The sequence below is a fragment of the Alosa alosa genome, chromosome 10 (assembly GCF_017589495.1).
Source record: "Alosa alosa isolate M-15738 ecotype Scorff River chromosome 10, AALO_Geno_1.1, whole genome shotgun sequence".
Taxonomy (NCBI): Eukaryota; Metazoa; Chordata; class Actinopteri; order Clupeiformes; family Clupeidae; genus Alosa; species Alosa alosa.
In genome coordinates, this window is record NC_063198.1 from 4,830,024 (window position 1) to 4,855,023 (window position 25,000).

General features: G+C 43.3%; 1 protein-coding gene across 3 annotated transcripts in view; it reads right to left on the reverse strand.

The window, feature by feature from the left end:
• The window catches only part of cacna2d2a (calcium channel, voltage-dependent, alpha 2/delta subunit 2a), a 207,768-nt gene that overhangs the window by 81,681 nt on the left and 101,087 nt on the right, over positions 1–25,000 (reverse strand). For 2 of the 3 annotated variants that reach the window (XM_048254052.1, XM_048254051.1), the window contains exon 5: positions 4,997–5,041. The exons of the other annotated variant lie outside the window; for it this stretch is intronic. In XM_048254052.1, the coding sequence (XP_048110009.1) occupies positions 4,997–5,041 (45 nt within the window). The remainder of the gene's footprint in view (positions 1–4,996; positions 5,042–25,000) is intronic. 3 annotated transcript variants of the gene reach the window in all.

Consider the following 25,000-nt stretch of genomic DNA (forward strand, 5'->3'; position numbering starts at 1 on the left):
GAGCTCCACTGGTCATACTGGTGGTTCATAATCAGCATGCCTTGCAAAAATTACACTGTTCTGTTGAGACTGCAAACAAATTACAAGATTGTGCTCCGCGATAAGTGGTCCACACAACTGCTGCAGTGAAATTCCCTCTGGGCTCCCCAGATTAAATCATTTTGCAGCTTCAGCTGAACAGCTAAGCAGATGCCAGTAACAAAACCGGCACTACACACCGGCACAAGAGTGCACTTTAGGTCAACTGACCTATTTACAATCTACAGGATATTGCCTTGAACGTGCAATTAGAAAGGGTAGAACTTATGTCCCGTTTGTGGCTAAGCTAACTTTTGTGTCAAACGGAATGACATGCTATGCTCAATATCCTGCCATAACCATTGACATAACTGCTGGGACATTATGCGTTAGTACACATACACTGGTATCCATAGCAATAAGCACACTAAAAAAGTCGGCTCTTCCAATCACCTTTGTGGCGAGAAGCACAACCCTGCACTGAAATCAAGCCCTGGGAACTCTTATAAACGGGAGACGGATGTGAAGACTCAAACCCAGGGGAGCTACCATCTTAAAGGTGTCAGGGAGAGAGGTCTACTGACTGCAGTACTCTGCGTCCACTGTCCACTGCAGATGGGCATGGAATATTAAAACGTATGTTTTAATCTTTGCTTGATTTCTATACTCCGATAAGGCAGCCGAAGAGGAGGCATGAGATTGGGCAGCAGAGCAGATCGAGATCTGTAGGCCTGCCTGCACCACATTGTGCACAGACAAAAAGCACACTAATTGATTTGAGTGCAAGGGAAACCCAGCCATCCTTTATGATAGCAGAATGATAAGTTGATGATAATTTGGAACTGCTGCACCAGTTTATGAAATAGTTTTCCGTTGTACTTTCCTTTGCCAAAATGTCCCGAGCTGCTCTTTCAGACCCATTCATTTTGGACAGGGAGAAGACAGATAGAGTGAATGAACACAGGACAAAATGGAGAGAAGGATAGAGAGAGCGAGAGTTTCCCACAGGAAGCATCCGATGAGTCATCTGCGCCATCTCGCCGGCGTCGCAGCCTTCTGGCGACAGACACGCTATCAATCCCAGAGTTCCCTGAGCCGCGGCCGGGAGACGGCAAACAGCTGGCCAGACGAGTCCATTAGACTACCTAATGATGGGCCCGCTCACGCTCTCGCTCGTGCTGGAGGGGGCTGAAGCAGGAAGTGATGGCGCAGGCTGAGGGATGCCAGGGAGTGGCCACTGGCAGGACACGCGGAAAAACGAGGAGGATGCAGAGCTGAGGGAGAGGGGGCTGACAGGAGACAAATGGGGTATGATGGGGGGAGCTGTGTGTGTGCGAGAGATGGAGGGAGAAAAAGGGAGAAAGAGAGAGAGGGAGGGGAGAAAAAGGAATGGAAGGAGCAAATTAAACTATAGTGAGTTTTTGAAAAATGTCTCTTCGGAAGATGTCTCTTCAGCAGTTGGACGAAGGCATAGGACAAGTGAATAAGTTACTATATCAGTTACTTTATAATGCTCCTGTTTGAGGTTGAAGTGCAGTGTTTCCCATACATTGACTAATCTGTGGCGGGGCGCCACAAAATCAAAATCGGCCGCCACAGATTAATATTCTATGTTTAATTTAATTTAATTGAATTTAAATTAAATATAAGATCAAATCCTTGCATTGCCATTGAGCTGCGCTTTTTACGCACGCAGCCTTTCCTGGCCCGGCCCCGCCCCGCTCAATCTCGTAGCCCCCGCTGCCCCTCCTCTGCATGTGCATTTAACAAAATAATCACGATTGTTGTTGCCACATAGAAGCATTGCATAGAAGACGTCTGGCTAAATTGTTATTAAATCCGCTCAGCATCGTGACCATGCTGCGCAAATTTGTTCAAAACTGCTGCATTGAAGTTAACTCTGCTAAGGTCTTATCACAACATAGTAGGCTACATTGAAGAGACTAAACTAAGCTAAGTTATCCAATCAAGCAGTATCTCAAAGCTAACGTTAGAATACTGTTTGGATGTCGAATTTAGCATGCTTAGCCTACTTACAGCTGCTTGTCAATTTCGTTGAAGGGCTCATTTTAATGACTCTGACACTGAAAGTTTGCAAAATCCCAATGTAAATGAAAAAGTGTTTTCCAAAATTCAAAAGTGCTTGTCCCAAGGAGAAGTAGGAACCTTTATTTTAACTATGTACTGTAGAAAACGTTATGAATTGCATCCACACATCAGCAGCCTTTTAACGTTAACTGTGTTAATCACGAACGTCTTAAAGTGACAGGCACTCAATTAACCCTATACACTTCCAAGACGATCTTACCGCCACAAATTGAATCCAATTCTGTGGGAAACACTGAAGTGAAGTGAAACAGCATAGCAATTGTGTAGCAGTAACTAGCGTAGCACTGACTGTGTGGCACAGTTCGATTATGTGGACGTGGCACCGTTTGACTTGTAGAGAGAGAGGAGAGGAAGAAACTACTAAAATGTAAGGGCAGAGGAGAGGATGGTTCAACATCAGAGAAGGGGGGCAAGATGACCTGAGGTGGACGAAAGCCAGAGAGGACACTGGAATACAAACCTGTGCTAACCTTCACATCAGACACTTTGTGGCTTCATTGAAGCAATCTCTCTACTTATTCAAGAAGGTCTGTGCAAGCATGCTAATCAACAGATGTAAAGCAAAATGCCGTCAAACTGACCTCAATCGGTATAAACCCCAAAGTCTTTACTGAGCATGTTTACCATGAATTATACATTAGTTATGATAATGTGTGTGTGTGTGTGTGTGTCTGTGTGTGTGCTTTTGTTTGTCAGAGTGATCGCTCTCAGACCGGCTGGTGTGCAGCATATGATGTAAAAATTGAATTATGGCCCAAGCGGTATCCAGTTGTTTTCTATCCCAGGTGGATGTCCTGTGGGAGCGCACGCGGCACAAACTAGCCTGGCCAGTGGGCTGTGAACATCACAGTGCCAGTGTTTGCCTGCCCTCTAGGGCCCAGAGCGTTTGACCTCAGCACGACCCCTCTGACCCCCTGGATCGCTCGAGCGGCGCGGCAGTGAGACATGGGGGTCGGGGGGCGGGGGCAGGTGGGGCGTGTCGCACGGGGGACGGCCTCTCCCCGGCCGGGTTTAATGATGAGCGATGTCCTCCAATTAGACGCGGCGACAGCCCCCGACGCGCGACGCCATTAATCAAAGCCCCGCGTCGGCCACAAGGAGCGAAATCACACTTTGATTTATGGCTCCCCCCAGTCTCCCATGCTCCTCTTCGGCCCTCTCCTCCGCTCTGTCTCCCTTTCTCTTCGTCTCTTCCTCTTCCTCTTCTCCCTCATGTGTCTCTTCTCTCTCTGTGTGTCCGGCTGCACTCCCTGGACGGTGGGGAGAGACTCTGTCGCCTCCGGTTTGGATGCCCCAACCTGACATTGCACTGGCCCCTTTCTCTCAGTGAAGTAAAGGTGACTTATGAGATGGATGAATCAACAAAGCCTCCTATACTCGTTTTCAGATATATTATATTGCCTTACTTTTACACCAAAAGAAATTATCAGTTGAAATCAGTGGATGCGCTACAACGTAGATGACAAATTTTACCATGGGAGGCGCTTACTTTCTTGATTTTCTGACTCAGTAACCGCAGTCTCACATGACAACATTAAAAACTTATTTCTAAGTCTCACAATTCCATGGGTGTCAAGATGTAATCTCTATGGGAAACTGTGGACAGATACTGCAGCGACATATGACATGACTGCCAATTGAATTTCTTCACATATCTGATCACCTCATATTGATGTCCTGTCAGGGTATTTGTCAGGTATTGTCCAGATCTTGTACATATATATATATATATATATATATATATATATATAAAATAATTAGGGCTGTCAATCGATTAAAAAAAATAATCAAATTAATTACATACTCTGTGATTAATTAATCTAAATTAATCGCATATATAATTTTTGCTGTGAAAGTATTTTAAATATTTAAATTGAAATGAATCATTGAATGATCAACATTAGTGACATTAAAGTTCAAAACATATTTTATTATTATTTTTACTGTTCAAATAATGGCCATAATAATCTATGATATGACCTAATATGCTGAGGAAATAAATTCAAAAATGCTTCGGGAAGAAGTTTTTTTTCACATACAAGGCATTTCAGGCCACAGATATAACCTAGGGGACACAATGAAAATAAATTCACACTCCCCTCAATGTCAACACTATTTCTTTGCATTTATGTGCAACTTTAGAGTTGAAGAACTCTGGTGATATGCAAATTCTTTGCTGCAGACATTGCAGAGGACTTTATTTTAATCAACACTTTATTTTTATCAACACCATCAGGCCGTTTTTTAAAAGTAAATGTTCCAATCAATAATCTAGGCAGCACATCTTCTTCTCTCTCCTTCATTTTACAGTCTAATGGTTACTTACTAGAACGGCTCGGGGTCAAAGGTCATACGGAATCTGCACTATTTTATTAATCTGCACTATTTTATAGTGTTTCACAGAGCTCTGGTTGTTAACGTTACATCTGGGTGCAGCAACAAAGCCCTCCAAAGTATTAGGGCATATGACCCTGTGCCTTAACAACAGCAGTTACTGTAGACATCCCTCCAGAATGCAATTACACACATCTCACACCACCTCCAGCATCCATTAGCTACAAGAGGCTGTCTTGTACCACTGTACATATTGCCATGCTGCTTCCATAATAGTTAACAAAGCAAGTGCTCTTCTGTCGTGTTCAGTGGGAAGATGCACAGACACATAGTAGACAAAGCACTCAATGTGGTTTCAGACAGTTGATGTTCAGTCACAGTCAACTTTATCGACTGGGATTGTTCCTTACTGGCACTGCACTGAGGGCATCTACGGGCTGGAACCATAATGCACAAACACAAAACACACACACACACACACACACACAGGCACAGGCACACACACACACACACACATTCTACACATGGCACTTACGCTATCAGCCTCTGCTTTGGAGTCATAATAGGTGATATCAGAGTCCTGCAAGAGAACAGAGGAAGGTTGGTGATTAGAATGAGGAAGAGATGTCATACAAGTTTCTGTGTGGGCTGGCAACTACACACCCATCAGCCAACTTGCATCTCAAAAAGAATCCCTCATCCCACCATTAAACCTGGTTTCACCAGGTATAGTGAGAACAGCCAGGAGCTCTTGAGTCTCTGAATACATATCTGTTGCTGTGGAATCACATAAATGTCAACATGCAGAGTAAGATTACAGGCTCAGTGTTTTGCAAAGACCCCAAATGGAAGTGTCTGCTGTGCTGGCTTGGCATCCTTGACTGAAAACTCCTACTAAATGGTTGTAAGTACACCTGCCATGTAATTGGGCCACCCTAGCGTGACACTGCCGGCAGGCTTGGGCTCTGCATACACCACAACATTACATTAAAGCAGATAATATGCTAAGTGTGATAGGCCCCACTGGAAAACTATTGCAATAACTGCACATGCCTTGGAAACAAATGAAGAAAATAGTGGGGGCAGTATAATGCATGTGTGTGTGTGTGTGTGTGTGTGTGCGTTTTGAAGAAAGTTCTCGAAGAAACCTTTGAAATGTCATGTTCTCTAATACGATCTGAGCATGTAGGAGAAGGGAAGGGAGGTCAGCCAAGGCCTACATTAGGCTGCCAAGGTCTGTGTGGGGGAGGAATGGGAGAAATGTAAAGTGTATCAAATCTTTTAACAGTGCGGCTCGGCATCGCTGGATTCAGCAGGATTTCCAGTCTGGCACCAACTAGCCGTATCTCATACCCAATCCCCACCAGACTAAGCTCCACATAGCTGGCACTCTCAAGGGCATCTCTCTCTCTCTCTCTCTCTCTCTCTCTCTCTCTCTCTCTCTCTCTCTCTCTCTCTCTCTCTCTCTCTCTCTCTCTCTCTGGGCCCCTTTATTCCACTTGTCAAAGTGTGACTGGATCACCTCCAGAGAGCTGGAAGTGGAGAGGAAGGCGAGTGGGGGGGTGGAGAGGAGAGGGGAGGTGGTGGTGGCAGGGGCACGGTCTACATTGTACACATCACAAAATACACCAGACCACCAATGTCACCGTGGCAACAGCCAGGACAAGATGGCTGGCAGCCACAGTGGAGTGAAGGAAGGGGGCTCTGAGGGATTTCTTTGAGGTAGCAGCCCGGTGGGACCAAAGGAAGGGCTGGGTGGGAGCGGTGTGTGTATGTGTGTGTGTGTGTGTGTGTGTGTGTGTGTGTGTGTGTGTGTGTGTGTGTGTGTGTGTGTCTGGAAGGGGGGTAGAGGAAGAGTGTGTGGTTAACAGTCTCAGGCTTCTCCTCAAAGCTTCACTCTCATCCCATTTAGCGTGGCCTCTCTAGCTTGCCCTGCCCTGTGCAACTCCCCTCACGGACACAGACACAAGGGCAAAGACCAAGAGAGGGAATAGAGGAAGAGGGAGATGGAGAGAGGAGGAGAAGGACAGACAGAGGGAGAGAGACAGAGAGAGGGAGAGAGATAGAGAGGAAGAGAGGGAGAGATAGAGAGAGGAAGAGAGGGAGAGGGGAGAGCAAAAGATTATGCGAGAGTTCAGACAGGACAAGAGAACGACAGTAACAGTCGTTAGAGTGATAGAGTGTGAGCTAGAGGAGGAGTGTATTGGATTTGCTGTGTGGTGAAATAGGGGTTGAAAACAGACAGGCAGAGAGCAACTGTGTGAGTGAAGTGTGACTCAAGGAGGAGAGAGGAATAGAGATAGAGTTTGTGTGTGTGTGTGTGTATCTGTCTGTGTCTGTGTCTGTGTGTGTGTGTGTGTGTGTGTGTGTGTATCTGTCTGTGTCTGTGTGTCTGTGTGTGTGTGTGTGTGTGTGTGTGTGTGTGTGTGTGTGTGTGTGTGTGTGTGTGTGTGTGTGTGTATCTGTCTGTGTCTGTGTCTCTGTGTGTGTGTGTGTGTGTGTGTGTGTGTGTATCTGTCTGTGTCTGTGTCTCTGTGTGTGTGTGTGTGTGTGTGTGTGTGTGTGTGTGTGTGTGTGTGTGTGTGTGTGTGTGTGTGTGTGTGTGTGTGTGTATGTGTGTGTGTTTGTGTGTGTGTATTTGTGTGTGTGTGTGTGTGTGTGTGTATGTATGTGTGTCAGTGTGTGTGTGTGTGTGTGTGTGTGTGTGTGTAAAGGTGAGGGGAGAGGGGGAGAGAGCGTGAGATGGAGAGATCCTGAAATTGATGTAGTGCAGAAAGACGGGTAGAGAGAAAGAGAAAAACAAAAGAGAGATGGACAGAGAAGCAAGAGAGAGAGAGATGGAGTGAGAGAGAGAGATGGAGTGAGAGTGAGAGAGAGGAGGAGGCAGGGAGGTGGATTCTGCATGGAAAGAGAGGGTGAAAGAAAGTGTGTGAGAGCAGCTAAAAATAGCTCCGCTCCGGAGAGACGACCTCTGTGGCTGCAGTGTGTGTGTGTGTGCGTGTGTGTGTGTGTGTGTGTGTGTGTGTGCTGCTGTGGCTGCTGCTGTCTGACCCTGTGTATGTTCCCGTCACTTGTATACCTCACACTTGTGTAATGCTTACCCTATGACTATACCTTTTAGTATATATACTCTTTTGATCCCGTGAGGGAAATTTGGTCTCTGCATTTATCCCAATCCGTTAATTAGTGAAACACACTTATGACTATACCTTATGACTATACCTTATGACTATACCTTTTGACTATACCTTATGACTATACCCTTTGACTATACCTTATGACTATACCTTATGACTATACCCTTTGACTATACCTTATGACTATACCTTATGTCTATACCCTTTGACTATTATATGAATATATTTTTTTTTACTATACCTTATGACTATACTTTTTGACTATACCTTATGACTATACCCTTTGACTATTATATGACTATACCTTATGACTATACCTTATGACTATACCTTATGACTATACTGCCACCTCCTCCATTACATAGTCAATCCCATGATAAGTGTTCTATAAGTTAACTCTATTCTCTTTGTTTCCATTAATCATCTTGATTAATGCATGCAAACATTATGTTGGGCATGCATTTTTGGGGGGTATGCGAGTGTTGCAGGTTTAGGTATTTTGGCAACTCTCTCTAGAGTCACGATATATTTATATTTGGGAGCCAAGCAGCGAAGCTGCGAAGGCACCCATTGTGATTCTATGATTTCTTATTATTATACTTTCTTCCGCCATGGAAGTCAATGGCAGCCCATAGAACCGCCTGGTAAAAAGTTGTGAAATTGCTGCTTGCAGCTATATTTTACTCTGTTGTTGTAAATAGCAAACTTCTTGTGACTTATCCCCACCTGTACACAATGAAAATGCTTTTGTTGTGGAGATGAAGAATTAACAACAGGTAAAAACTATCTCCAAAGAGATATATCTTATGACAATGGTAATGTTTTACAATTCTCGCAAGATTTGTCGGGCCACCGTTCTTGAAGTTGCATGGTTTTCTCGGTAACGACTCTCTACATCTACAGTATGCTGTATAGTTATGCTAGGTGAACGTTTCGCCTATTACAAGTTTGTTTACCATCAAATTGGCTTTGTTAAGGTGAAAATCTTAGTGCATAGTGTAACTTTAAAAGCTAATGTTTAACAAAATTGTGCTCACATTGTTCCATGTCAGAGAACCACCTCAAATTAAAAATGTCTGCAGTTAATGACCACTCAACTCCAGGCTATCTTTTCTCCCTTTTATCTGAACTCGGACTGAGAGTTCTTCTGAAGCATACCTACTCGTGGAGACACACAGAATCACTGCACATGCAGCACAGTCTGGAGGAGAGTGCCAAATAATCATGTAGCTTTTGAGCATCATTTTATACCCTACAACAGAATGCTAAACATGATTGAGCTTGAAATTCATGGCTAATTAAGGGAAATACTTCTGACAGCACTGTCACGTTCATGTTTATGTCTGTGTGTGTGAGTGTGTGAGTGTGTGTGTGTGTGTGTGTGTGTGTGCACCTCTTCTCGTTCATGTATTTTCCATATCACCCCAGGGCTGAGTTAAATTTGCTCTGCTCTGTATGCTCATGTGTGTTGCGCTCCTACCCTCCCCCTCACTCCATCATACGCACGCACACACACACGCGTGCGCGCGCACACACACACACACACACACACACACACACACACACACACACACACACACACATTCTAAAGATGTTATACATGGTCTTGTAACTAACACCCGGGCTACACTGGGTCTGCAACTGAAGCATTCCATTCATGTAGTGTAAAATACATTTAGAAGACTGGTCTAATTTTTCCAAACGTACGCCATCATGTCGGGTGTATCCAGTTCCATTGATGATAGCTGAAGCGCTATGCGAATGGAAAGCTTCAGTTAAAGTATGTGCCCGGTGTACCCTCCCAGTCAATGTTGCAAGGAATAGTATTGGTATAACTGTGCTTTTTGCTTGAAAAGTGCTATATAAATAAATTGTATTATTTTATTATTATTATAATAACTTTGATGAATACCGGTATCATAAATGAACATGCATATTTGATATCCAGACAAATAATGACTGTTATTCCTCATTGATTCCTAAAGTTAAGGTTATCTTTCCTGCAAATATCTGGATTTATATATTGCTAAATTTATCAATAATAGATCATGTGAATTATATGTTTGTTTACTAGCCTAGAAATCTAGACGCGCCCCTAGCGGCAGCAAATTACATTTGCTGCCAGGGCTAGTCTAGCAACTCTCCGTTGGCTTGTGAGCTCCAGAAATCGAAACTTAATCAGGCATTGAAATCGCGTATAGAGTCGTTTGGTGGGCTTAACATAATGATTGATGGCAGAGCTGCAACGGTTTGGCTTGAATTCCCTGCTACTTGAAAACAAATATCCTATTGCGTCCTATTGAATTTGAAAGACAACTGATCATCCCGCCCCTCGGACTGAGCACTGCGAACGGTGAGTGCCCAGACCCTACATTTTAATATGGGTCTGGCTCGCCAGGCTATTTGTTTACATGATAATTAAGTGAACTCTTAAGTGTCACCAAGTTCAGTAAGTGAACAGTGAACTAGTGAACTCTTTTATAACTGGATTGTTTGTTCCTTTGCCAAGCACACAATACACACACACACACACACACACACACACACACACACACACACACACACACACGGTAAGACATGTGGACCTCATTCCTTTTCCAAGGTAGAGGGGTCCATCCGCTGGGCTGTGCCCGGGTTAAGCACACATTAACTAAAGCACAAAGCCAGCAGTTAACTAGCCTGTGATTACAGCAACACATGCTGAATCTCAACATCCTGAACACACACACAGCCTCACAGATCCAGACACAAACAAGCACATACACACTGTTACACTCACTGTGAGATGCACGTACTGTATATTATATTCCCTGACTCTCTCTCTCTCACACACACACACACACACACACAAAAAAACAGTGACACCAGTGAAATTACAATTATTGCTGCAGGCAGAACCCGCACAGATCCAAGGCAACATATTCCTTAGTGGTAGAATAAACTAGATAGGACTAGCATGTCTCCTTATGTGATCACTGTATCAGTTTAGTCAGATGACTGTTGGGAATCACACATACACAGAGAGAGAGAGAGAGAGAGAGAGAGAGAGAGAGAGAGAGAGAGAGCGAGAGAGAGACTCACAAACAAGCAAACATGCAGAAAGAGTTATCAGCAAATTGAATCTGCCATGGCGAGTATTTCCAACAGCTTTCAAACGGACAACGGACAACAAACAACAAACATTACAGCCTCTCTCTCTCTCTCTCTCTCTCTCTCTCTCTCTCTCTACATACACACTTTCAGTACCTCTCTCCTCTCTTTATGGCCAATTTCAGATTTGAGCCTAGTGCCATGCAGGTTAGATTCACACTGTTGCTATAGAAACAGTCCAATCTGTTCCAGATTGTGCAGTGGTTTTGTTCCTTAGTGTGCCCTCTCTCTTTCTTTTTCTGTCTCTCTGTCTTTCATATATATATGTGCCAACAGGTTGGTTGGTCTCTGTTCACTTGTAGAAAGAGTGTTTTAACATATAGTACTCACATTGACACACACCATTTGCATAGACCCCTCCCCTCTAACACACACAAACACACACACACACACACATACACACTAACACACACACACACAAAGACCTCTTGCACATTCATGTATACAACTGATAGCCATGCCTAAATGTGGTCACAGAAAGACTGACAAATTGGTCATGTGGCGTATGGCAGATTTCTGTGCACTTTCTCTCTTTGACAAGCGGTGGCAGCTTGACATTTAAATTGCCAGCCGAGCCCTGCGTTATCCTCGGAGACAGATTAGAGTGCTATCCATATCTCCCCCAGACACACTCCAATTAGTTTATAATTACCAAACACATGCAACGCTCCTTGCCGAGATTCCATCTTCTGACACACACCACGACCAAAAGGCCACCAAACTATTTATAATCTTTGCCGTTTCTGATGTCTTTTCTTCACTTTTGATTTGCAACGCTGACGTGTCTTAGGCTTTTGGTTATTGATCTGCAGTCTGGTTAAAGGTACACGTCTTCTCTGCAAGCAGATGTGTAAACTACTTTTTGAATTGTTTTCATGCCAGTTCATCCCACTGCAACCCCACACCCGTCTGCCACCCAGTCACTAAACGCCTCTTCTCCTCCGCCCTGCAGTGCACTCTCTCTCTTTCACTCTTTGGGCTCCTCTCTTTCGTCACTGCCCTGTACAAGTTCATCCGTCTCTCCTTCCCTCCCTGTTACTTGACCTCTCTCTGTCTATCTATTAATTCTACCCCCCCCACCCCCTTGGCTCTTGCGGTGGCGTGTCTCCCTCCCTCTGTTAGGTCAGAGCTAGGTCAGCCTGCCTGCTCCGCGCCCGCTGTCCTCTGCCGGCTGTGGCAGCGGCGGCTAACGCAAGTTGACGTCCCATCAAAGAGCATGAAGGAGCTCAGTTATGGATCTTCATTAAGGCCACCAGCCCAACCAAGCCCACGAACCGCTGATGCACCGCAAAGGGATAGATAGACAGAGAGAGAGAGAGAGAGAGAGAGAGAGAGAGAGAGAAAGCCAGAGAGAAACTCTATAATGAAAGTCTACTGATACTGTATGTGTAAGTTGAGACTTATTGTACTATATAATAACGGCTATGGCACTGGTCATGCCAATAAGGCATTTTTAATTTGAATTTGAATTTGAGAGAGAGACAGAGAAAGAAAGGGATAGAGAGAGAAAGGGATAGAGAGAGACACTCAGAGAGAATAAGACTGAGATGGGGACAATGGAAGAAACTACAGCTCTTTCAGTGAAGGGGAACTGTCATCTTTTACTCTTTCAGTTGCTTCTCAACAGTTGTTTTTTCTCTTTCAATTTCTTCTCTTTTTTTTGCTTTTAGTTCTTTTGCCTTACAGCTTCTCTGAGAATGCCTGGCGCATACATTTAATGCAGGAATATGAGGAAATATCAACATATTTAAAAATGATGTAGCCTACATTTAATTTGCTAAAGCACATGTGATCTTTGCCTAGTGACTGACTTCTGAGGCAAATACAATGGAAACATTCATATTGCTTCAAATCTCTGTAAGGCCGTATGTCAGAATATAAGAATGTAGAGCTGATTGATCAGGCTTAATCACAGTGTCATGATCAAAGCCATCACCCTTCAAGAGTGGCCTGAGATAGGGAGGGGATGAAGGACAGAAAGAAAGAAAGAAAGAAAGAAAGAAAGAAAGAAAGAAAAAAAGGCAGAACGAGTGCGAGGGTGATGGTGGCAAAGCTGCGGCTCATTAGTATGTAACCTCGCGGTTGCCGGGGCTCTCTGAAGTGATTACGGCGCTGCGACGTGGCGCGACTGTGTCTCTTGCCCCGCGCGCCAATAAACAAAGAACCTTGCACCAGATTAAACAGCTAAAATTGGCTGTGCCACTACTGCACCAAGTGAATGGCAGTCGCCAGGCGTAGCACATCAATGTCCTGCCTGTTTCCACACGCATCAAGCTTAGCCTCCTCTCACCACGCATGCCACTTCCACAAGAGCCAGGCAGTGACAAGCTGCACAGCCCCAGATAGACACCACAGAGCGGGGAGAGAGAAGGAGAGAGCAGTGGGGGACTTACCAGAAAACTCAGCTGACAATATACTAACATGCACAGCATATGACATTACATACTCTCCCATATCATGTGCTTCTTATAAATGGATTGTGTTGTACGCTGGGGATATACACCCACCCCTGAGCAGTGATGAAACAAATACAAGATGCTGTTGTAACTGGTGTTCCGTGTCGACCGCTTAAACGTATTACCATATTTGGATGTGAGTTCTCTCATCCTTTGGTATCATTGTGTTTGTTGTTCTCTTCTGTGCACCCTACTCTCCTCCATTACTTCCCTCGCTCTCTCTTTTCCTTCTCTTTCTCTCTCTCTCTCTCTCTCCCCCATCCTGTCAGGTCCTTTTCGAGATGAGGTAGAAAAAGCAGTAAAATCAGCCTCTGAATATTCCAATCCGGTGATAAGCGAGGGCGGGCTTTGTGCCAGTGCACTCTGGGTAATGCTGCACCCCATTGTTCGCTGACAGCGCTCCATTGAGGGGCCTGCTCTTGGCCTCCGATAGCATCGCCATGCCGCGTGGACATACTGTCAGATAAAGAGCCGATCCAACATCACACACACACACACACACACGCACACACACACAGAACAACATACACTTCCGAAACAACCCTAATCTAATCAGTTTGGGGGGGTGGGGTGGAAAGGGCTGCTTTAACACCCAATAAAAACAAATAAGAAGATAAACCAACCATAACAATATTAACACTATCGCTGGGATCAGAGAGAGCAATGCTGATAGTGGAAATGGATTTCTCTTTCTCTCTCTCTTCCTCTAAGTGATCTCTCTTGGACTCTCTTCTGCCCCACGTATTCATTGCATCACACTGGCACATATTTCATTGCATCGCACACGCCTATAACATCGTGAGATACGAGTAGCCACAGCACTATTGAACTTGCCACTCAAGGCATGTGGCTCTCCGTATCTGTTCAGCGTCAGCTCCTGCTACATTAGCCAACCAGCAAGACTCATCTTAATGACAGCGTGAGCTTCAGAACACCCACTTGGGGACATAAACAGGTATTACAGAGATTTTCTGTCTAAAATCAGCAAGCTAAAAGCTAACCAATTTTTCACAATAATGCCAACTGAGAACACCATCAGTAGCTGTGATAAAGTCATCTAGCTTAGTATATGATATTTCACTGATATACCTTTAAAAGCTAACTTTATGCATTTGCAGGCCCACCTGAGCCATGAACAGTGTGGGCAGATAAAGGGATCAACAGGTGAGTTTATCCGTCCCTCACATGACCATATACCATCATATCAATCAGTGTATGCTATTATGATTCTTTCAATACTTTGAACAGTAAAACTATGCCTATATATTTTTTTTTAAATAACCAACGGAAAATAAATGAACATGAGTGCATATGAGAGCGTATGAGTAGTTAAGCTCTTCATGCCTATATCTTTTTTTTTTTAAATTAACCAACGGAAAATAAATGAACGTGAGTGCATATGAGAGTGTATGAACAGTTCTTCATGGGCTACTTAAGCAGAGCTGCCCCCTCTGCTGATGGACACAAGTGTCCTGTCTGCTCCCATGCCTCCACCTTTTGCACACACACACACACACACACACACACACACACACACACACACACACACACACACGCACGTCCCCACCCTGACTGCTAAGCACTGCTTGTCTGCCAGAGAGTCAAAGAGCCCACGCCCCCTCTTCACAGTCAAACCAAGAGTGGCCAATCAACAATCAGCGCTGTCCGCTGCAAGCCTGTTATTTCGCACCCCATAATCATTTCCATCAGGCTCTGCCACAATGGTTGCCGCGGCGGCTACGCGGCCAACATTCAAATCACACATAAGCCCTTTTTTTCCCTTTCTAGCCAGGGTGAAGCGCTTCGATCAAGGACGCCGCTTTGCCCAAGAGGACCTCAGGCGCCCACCCGATGCTTGTTTGCTGCTGGCAATACAAGGGCAGTGGATTCCGTTTGAACAAAGGGACTGCTGGGGGCCCATGGTTGTCGTGCTGAAGGTGCTATTTGATTGAAATCCAATGGTTGCTCTGTCAGGAAATGTATTTTAAAACAGTGACACAGTCGGGACACAAGTGGCCATTAAAGGCATGCTACTGGGCAGAAGTCTTCCAGCATAACTGAATAATCAACTAAAAATGATCTTGCCAAAGAAATTAATTGTGGAGGTGTTTCTTTTGTTCACTTTTTTTTACCACATGTAGACAATGTAATACACTTTATTAAGTAGCTAAATTCGATTTCACTACATGTTTTGCAACAGTATCTCTATGTATATGACAAATAAAATCCTTGAATCCTTGAGCATTTCAAGTATGAAAGCCCCACATAAAGCAATTGTCCCAGAGAGAGAGAGCAGATAATTAAAATGTGGTTGGCTGGACCATATAGATCCAGATAGATTCACTGGAACACAACTACAACTATGCACTTTTAAATAGATTATGTAAAATGTGTAGTTATTTTTTGTCCTGATATCAAAGGCTCAGGAAGCCATTGCTAGTGTTTTGACTTAATTAGCTGATTAGTGCTCTACTCAGATCAACATTTATTTATAAATTCTTTATTGTAATATTTTGAGATACTGGATTTTTGATTTCCTTGAGCTGTAAACCATAATCATCAAGATTAGGATTAAAATAATTGAGATTAAAACAAAAAATGTGACTTTATGAGGCTAGATTATAAGTTTCACTTTTTGAAATAAGTTCTGGAAAATTTCACTGAAAATTTTAACTTTTCCATAATATTCTAATGTTTTGAGATGCACCTGTAAAACTGCCTTATATTGACTGCTGCAAGAATATTTGCCATATATACGTATACCAACTATTACAATATTAAGTATGTTTATATATATAAGAAATTGGTTTTGGTATTATCTTCAAGTTAATTTTGATGGTATATGGCATAGCCCTACCTACCTACCTACTAAAAATACATTAAAATACCTGCCTACATCTATGCTTTGGAACATCACATTTCAAATCCATCAGTAGCCACATATATCCTACATGTGACCCCAGAAAGTGATCAATTATACTGCCTACTGGCTAATTGTGTTATATGCAGGGGTTAAAGGGGGGGGCAGTTCCGCCACCTCAGATAAATTAATAATAAATATATTCTTTCATACCAACGATATAGCGCAATGATATTGTTAAAATAAATGGTGAGTTAATTTTTCGCATGTACAGAGGTGACCAAGAAACTAGTAATTCTTGTCCAAAAAGTATTGCTACACTACAGTACTCAATATGAGTATATCAGTACTCATTTTTAACCATTGCACCGACACTGGATTTTAGGGTTCCCCCACCTGCCAAATCCCACTTTAACCACTGGTTATATAACATGAAACCTAATTTAGAACACAGATGCTCACTTCATGCAGTTACACCAATTTATCATTCTTTGGTATTCTAGTTAGTTTACAGTAAAATGCTGAATACAGAATATCTCTGGGCAATGGCAATGAAAGTCAAAAAGACAATTAGACTGATACAAGTGCTGTCACTCCAGTCGGCCATGAGCCCTTTGAGAAATCTTCAGAACTCAGGCTGCAACACTCCATATCTTCTGCTTCAGCTAGCAGATATGGAGCTAGTTATTGCCAGAGGTGCACAGCAAAGTTCTACATCAACTTCCAGTGCTGAGTGATCTTTCCCATTCCTCTGTTATATCTGAGGTCAACGATGACCCAAAACGTCTAAATAGTTTGATATGTATCCACAACCACACACACACACAGATTTTTGGGCAAGTTTGTTATTGCTGTTTTGTGGATTGCCAGGTACCAAGACCAGTGTAGGGTACTGGCGTGTGAGCTAGCAATAGAAAATAATGGAAACACACTGGCAAATAAGAGAAACACTTAAACACTTTGTGCTGAACTCCTGTCACATGTACACATGTACATTATTCAACTTTCTGTTGTGAACTGAAGCCACTGCTTCCAAGTCACTAACCAAATAGGAGTTTGGAAAAACACTTGATGCCCCCCCCACCCACCAACACATGCAAAATAATAATAACCTGAAAACACTAAGTTGCATTTCAGTTTACATATTTTGAAAGTAATGTTAATTTTCTATCAGGCCTTTACTGCACAATTGAAGACATTCATGAGGCCTGCAATATTACCACATTACAGTTTAGTTCACATTTCTATTGCACACACCCATTCTCTTGGGTTTCTCTCACTCACACTCACACGCACACCCACCAACACATACACATACACACACGCCACACACACAAACACACACACAGCCATGTCTGCAACCCAGAGGGCCAAAGGGGGAGTTGCATGCAGGCCGGTCCTTCCCCTCTGCGAGTCCTTCATGGCTGTTTGGCTGGAGATGGAATGAGGGAATTGTCCTTTGGAGCGTGTCCTGCTGGATTTCTTGGGGTATTGATTCCTGTTCCCGCCGGAGCGAGCGGTTACGGGGGGGGATCGATGGCTGGGACTATAGACAAGGGAGGCACACTCAGCCTCCACACCACACCACCCACCCAACCGCCACAGCACCGCCCCCACCCCCTTCCCTCCTTAGGCTCTACGTCCCCGATTCACTCTCTCAGCTCTGCCAAAAACTCATGCAGAGATGGGCCAGGAGAGAGAGAGAGGGATGATAAAGAGAGACATGAGAGAGAGAGAGAGAGAGAGAGAGAGAGAGAGAGGTGGGGGGGGGGAGTGCTCAGGGGTCTTAAGAAATCATCACTGGAAAAAAACTCTTTTTTTGTCTCCCTTTCTAACTCTCTCTTTTGGCCTCCTGTCTCTTCACTCGTTTTCTCTTTTTCCACTCTTACCTACACTCTCTCATCTCTCTCTCTGCGATGGAACAGGCCCTCTCTGGTGGGGGAGAAAAAACTGCAAAAAGCTGTAGCATTCTCCAAAAGAGAGAGAGGGTGGAAAGAAGGACAATAAGGGAGCACCTACGCCAGAGAAAAAGAGGATAAACGAAGGAAAGTCCACTTTGAAAAGCGTCACTTTAGCACACCACTGGGCATGCAATCATGGCTAAATGTACCCATCTGAGGGGGTCATCACAGTATCTGGGCACAGCTGCAGCAGGGTGGAGTTTGGGGGCATAGTTAGGCTAGCCAACGAGACCTGAGTTTTGGACAGATCAGACACTTGATTGGTCAGCCTATTTGTAGTGGACGGAGACACATGAACATGAATGTCCTGGCAGGCCAACAGTATTCTACTGCTAGAATGCTGATGGGAATAATGTGCTCTCTAAAACATACACACATTTTGTAAATTTGTAAAATTGTTAACATTTAACATTAAGACTTCTTAAACATTTAAAGATGCACTCCAGAAACTGATTAAGTCTGATAACTCAAGTTCTTAAAACTTAAGTTTACAAATCAGTGCCTAAAAGTACAAATTCATATGTGTTTATGGGCTTAAAATGGCCTGTATGCATCTCTACTCTCTCTGCCTCATCTCCGATATGGAGGGTTACAGTTTTTCTTGATTGTTTTGATGCTTGTGTCAACTCTGACATCACATTCTTAAAACAGTTAACACCCGTGTCTGAACAAAAGCACTCTGGCCAAAATGACACATTTTGCTTGCAAAAGGCTGTTACTCTCTCAAAACACTTAAAACATGCAGCAAAAGCAAATCTTGTCGTCAAATCACTGTGTGATTTCAATCAATCCTTACACACTGGACAATAAAATGTAAAATATAGTTGTCAAAATGAGCATTTTTGCTATGTCTGTTTCATTTATTTCTCATTTTTCTGTTATCAGAAAAAAACTGAAAAAACTAAATGTACTGAATAAAAAATAATTGTATTCATTCCTCCCAAGATGTAACTGTCATTGACATGTAAGACTTACAGTAAGCACCTAGACAAGACAAATTTCATTGAACTACAACTTGTCATTTTTCATCAAAATACACCTAAACACCTTTTGTACTGTTTTCTTCACCAAATAGGCTATACAATAATTTCCTTAAATGTGCCTTAGATCCGTAGCCTACTTGCAAATAGTAACACAGAACAGACATGGCATCTCTTATGGATAATGAATGATTGCGGATTGAAGAATTGTTTCTTCAAGTTTCACACAGGTGTATCAGAGATTCATATTTGTGCAAGGAATCTCTACTACTTGTGAAAAGATGTTTTCCTTTTGTTTACCATGGGGAAACCAATACAGTTTGGGGACTTTGAATGACATCTATTTCAGTAACTGTTTTGCAAAAGGGTGTGAGAACTGTGTGAACCCAATGAAAACATGTGAACACATTTGCAAGAGATGACTTCTGCTGTGCAAAGAAAGTGTTCATGAAGACCAAGTGGATCTACATGACATACATGAATATAAATACCTGGGCACTATCATTGATGACAAACTGCGTTTTGACTCTAATACAGAGGTGATTATTAAAAAATGTCAACAGAGGCAGTATTTCTTGAGGAAGCTTTACTCCTTTGGAGTGAACAGGAAGATTCTCAGCATTTGTTACACCTGCTTTATTGAAAGTATACTGACCTTTTCATCCATGTGCTGGTTTCACTCCCTCTCAGTCAAAAATAAGAAACACCTCCAGAGCATTGTGAACACATGTTCTAAAATCATTGGCCACCCTCTTCAGTCTCTGACAAGGCAACATTAAGGAAAGCCAACTGCATCCTAGAAGACTCTACCCATGTCCTACATAGAGCTTTTGAATGGCTGCCCTCTGGCAGGCTTCTGCGCCGTCCTCTGGCTAGGACAGGGGTCGGGAACCCGCGGCTCCGGAGCCGCATGCGGCTCTTTGATCCCTCTGATGCGGCTCAGCTTTTTAAATTAATTAATGAGTATTTAATTAAAATGTATTTTATTTTATTTCGTTCATTTTCAAAATGTAATATTGTAAGTCTATCTGAGTAATTTAGCCTATATAGGCTAACTTTCCACCTCACTTGACTCCGTAACCATAGCTGCACAATATTGTTACATTCGCGGTTCGTTGCCATGTCAATATCAAACAAAATCACTGATTTCCCTCCATTTCAGTCAACGAGAACACTTTAATTGTTATTGTTGATGTGTGCGCTTGCTGTAGGCTAGATAAGGAAAATGTCAAAAAGGAAACGTCAGCGACCACAGCTCTGCGAGCGCGAACACAAGGCTGAAATTGGAAAGACTGATTCTAAAAAATGCGAAATGAACTGCCCGTTATATATTGCACACTGCAACGAGTTAGTATTGCTGTGTTAACCCTTAGAAATCTTTCTCACATATGAAAAATATAAAGACAAACCTGTGCTCACGTTTAAGGGCAATTCCATGCAAACTGTCACATCCATAAGCCAACACAATGCCATGGTATTTAGTTGGCGTTATGGATATATGACAGTTTTGCATGGAGTTGCCCTTAAATGGTGACAGCCTCAATTCTTGCATGAAACTTCATCTCACTGAATATGAGCCAGCCAGACTCCAAGGCCATCACCAAATCTAATCTCTGGTAGGCCTAATGTTTAATTTCGCCAATGACATGTCAACGAAAATTGTGTTGTGTTGTGTTGTGTTGTGTTGTGTTGTTAACTATGATGTTACTTTGCATACCAAAGGACACTGGAAAAATAGGGGGTGGTGTTTAGCCTACATGGGAAGCCTATGGCCTATACTTCTGTCATTCCACTTTACATTTCAAGTTACTTGCACATTAAAACTAGTAGAAAATGTAGGCTATAAAATTCTCTGTTGAATGAAAGTAACTGTATGTTAAATATCCAAACTTTTTCTTGTAACCGTCTTTATGTGGCTCTTCTGAGATTAAAAAAATAATACATTTGGTAAAAGTGGCTCTCCAGGCAAAAAAGGTTGCCGACCCCTGGGCTAGGACTAACAGGAGGAAGGCCACCTTTACTTTTGAGGCTATTCGCCTTTTGAACTTGAATATGCTCCAAGCCCCCTCCTCCTCCATCTCCTGGGACTACCCCCCCCCACTTACACTCCTGTCTGTCCTGTTCTTTCTTTGTCTGTCGTGTTCTCTCTTTTGTCCTGTCTTATATGTTGTGTTATGTCTTATATGTCACTATACCTGCATAGAGAAAATGTTTTAAAAAATAAAGTTTTTTGAATTGAATTGAATTTCCTTAAGCAGGTCAAATCAATCAAGAAAAACTGTAATTGCCTCTTGTCATGGTCCATTCCAAGATCTCTGGATCGATGTTCCATGCTTTCTGTTTTCTGTCATGTTCTGTCATGTTCTGTTGTCCTGTGCCTGCACCTCCTGCTTTTCTATTGATTTGAGTCCTGCACACGTTCCAGGTCACCTAATCTCCCTCACTATTTAAACCCTGTCTTGTGCTTGTTGCTTTGCTGAATTATTTTGTCTGAGTGTTTCAGCCAAGGAATGTAGGTGCTTTGTTAGTTGGTCAAGTCTGTTTTGTTCGAGTCTACTAGGTTTTGCATCAAGCCTGTTTAAGACAAATCAGTCTTTTCAAGACATCAGTCATTTCTTTTTTCTATTTACAAATTTGTATCTTGCTCCTTTGCTGCTTTGAGTTCATAACTGTCTGATCCTCTGGACTTTTGGAATTACAAATTATTTTGGATTTTAGACTCTGTCTACATGGTCAGTGATTGTGTCCCCTGTGTGTTGTACCTTGGACTGTTATCTGTCCAATGAACCATCTTGTACTGCTTGCTATCAAATTCATCTACCTTATTTACAGCTCATATCTCTGTGTCTGTGTTTGGGTCCTACATTCTGGTCTTACAGGCTGTCACACCCGACACTATATACAACTGCCTGCTTGACAACTCGGTTTAACAACATTATCAAATGGTTAACAATGTTATGCTATTGTTAGAAGGCTAGTTCTGACGTGTTAACTTATGTTGTAAAGCTAAATGTGCTGACGTGTGGAAAAATATTTTTCCAGACATGATTTGGAAAATTGGGTTCCATCCATCTGAACCAGAAATGCCTAGCCATGGTGTTTGCAGCTGATTTTGCTTGTGACCTGTCTAGCAACACATTAAAACATCTAATGGACATGTAAAAAAAAGTAGATTTTTGCTAGGGTTAACTTTAACTTAGTTCAGTTCAGTTAACTTTATTGTCCCAAAGGGAAACTTGTCTCGCAGTCAGGTACACATAAATAGCACAAGATACACAAAGACACAAGATGGGGTAGCATTGTTTCTAACTGAATCAACATGTGCTTCAGTAGTTGGGTATCAGTCAAGTAAAACGTGTTGTTGTATATGTAGGTAAGAGCAGTGCATAGTAGGTATTCGGTTTGTAGTTTTTATCTTTAACTTTTTTTAACATTTCACTCACATGGGCATGGAGGACCCTGAAGGTTCCTTCTACTTTTGTTGGAGGAATGACACGTGTCAATGTTCATTAACACAGTGCCACACACACACACTCATTGGGGACATGGTTTCAGACTGTCATGACAGTTCAACACATGGGCTGTGATGCCGCGGAGGGCTTTAGAACCCCACGGCCGGCTGGTCTGCGGATCATCACACAGGCTCGGCGGGAGACCAGAACCAGCCGGATTGTCCGTTTTTTTAATCCCCTCTCCTTCCTTCTCCTCCGCTCGTTTCCTCCTCTCCAGCGGCGAGCAGATGGAAGTCCGTTCTGTGGCGTGGGGAACGGCCGCTCGTGAGTTCCATTACCTGCCCTGCAGGCTACTCCTGATTTCTCTTCGCCACATGCCCCGTCAAGTGCAAAAAACATTAACATGGATTTGTGACACCATTTTCCACGATTTTGTATTTTTAACCTTCATGCCTATCGATGTTTCTAAATGGCCTGCGCTTGTTTAGAAATCCATTTTGCGTATCTATTTAACGCAGCTCTGTGACAATGGGGTCGAGATCATCAGTTCACTGGGGGCCAGGTTGCCCCTGCATCACTTTCACCTGAATGAATGCAGACCGAAGCCTGACAAATGCAAACATGACAAGTGCAATCATGCACATTCACACGGTCCCCCTGTAAAATATTCATCTACTCGTGAAATATATGTGCATACTGTGATCCAAATCTATTCGTCTCGTCCGTGCGCAACACCACACATTTTCTGACTGTGGCTATCCAAGCATTTCATGCGGTTCTATTACCATCATGATGGGGGTTACATCAGCCACCGTACACAGAGAAGACAAACCAAAATTAATCAAGAAAAATATGTCAGCCTGGGTGATGCATTGCAGATGTACGCAAAGACAAAAATATCAAATATGGGGGCGCTGTGGTGCAACAGGCTACAGCGCCCATACCATGTACGGGTCCAAGTGCCTACGGGTACCCAGGTTCGAGTCCGGCCTGCGGTCATGTCCCAATCCCACCCCATCTCTCTCTCCCACTCCTTCCTGTCTATCTTCACTGTCCTATCCGAATAAAGGCAAAAAGCCCAAAAAATATACTTAAAAAAAAAAATGGAGGACCCCTCATTGGTGGCCCTGCTTTCTGCCTGATTAGGGGTCTGTGGAGATGGCCCTCACACTGCTAATGTATTCAGTGGTTAATGTGCCCGTGGGCACCAGAGAAGAGAGGCAGTGAGAACCTCTCCTTCCTTTTGAAGAGCCAATTATTTCAAACAGAGGGAACAAGGGAGGTAACATACTGCCGCTGCTGTCCTCTCTCTCTCTCTCTCACACACACACACACACACACACACACACACACAAGCACAGGGATACCTGCTGGCAGACACAGACACACCTATGCACCTATGTAACATTGAGAAGGTGAGACGTAAAGCACAAACCTCCCTCACAGAACATGGACATGCTGTGATTCTGACACTACTGATTCTGTGCACATACATATATGACATTAAATGTGAAGTGTAAATGTCAAACAGGTCTGACAGAAATGTGCAGTCATAAACATTGACAATACATTGTGACCAAAAGTGGAGTAAATCCTGCTCTAGTCACTCTGGACACATACTTCTCCCACATAATACAGTCCCCCACTGCATCCTCATGTAAAGCTCAAAATGGTGAAGAAAAATGTCAGTGTAACATAAATTAATCCAAAAGGAATTGTGGTAAAAAATTGTGACATAAAATAATGCTATGAATTATCTATAATTCACACACACACATACACACACACACACGTGCACGCACACCGGCAACGCCTTGCCTTATGTCTTGTTTTATGATGAAAGGCTTGATTGATTACAGAATGATGATTACCGTAAATGGCCTGGAAGATGGCTTCCTCTCTTGTTGCTTCTCTCTTTCTCTCTCTCTCCATCCCTCTTTCTCTCTCTCTGTCCCTCTCTCCCTCTTATTTTCTCGCTCTCTCTCTCTCTCTCCCCCGACTCTTCACGGTAACCCATCTGTGGAGTGCCTCTCTTTTCCCCTAATGGCACTGCTATTAGCGCTAATGCATTTCAAACATACAGCAGCTGCCACATCACACACACACACACACACACACACACACACACACACACACACACACACACACACACACACACACACACACACGGCCACATCTTTTTCTTTTCTTCCTCTTTTTCTTCATCTCCTTGCCACTCTGCCTTCGCTCGCTCCGTTTTATTCTTTTCCTGTTCCATTCTTCCTGATGTCCATTCACTCTGGTTGGTAACCTCACCCAGCACTCAGCTGTATGACCGTCTTTCTCTCCCTTTCCATCTTCCTTCTCCGGTGTGAATGCTCCTTTACCTCCCTCCTTACCTCTCTTCTCTCTCTCTTTGCTCTATCCATCCCATTTTGTCTTTCCTTCGTCTTGCCATTTCTTATTTGTTTAATCAGGCGCCCCATGATCTTTCACGTGTTTGCTGTTGCTCGCTGACAAGTACAAGTGCTGGTACATGCACAGGCAAACCACTCGACTGATAG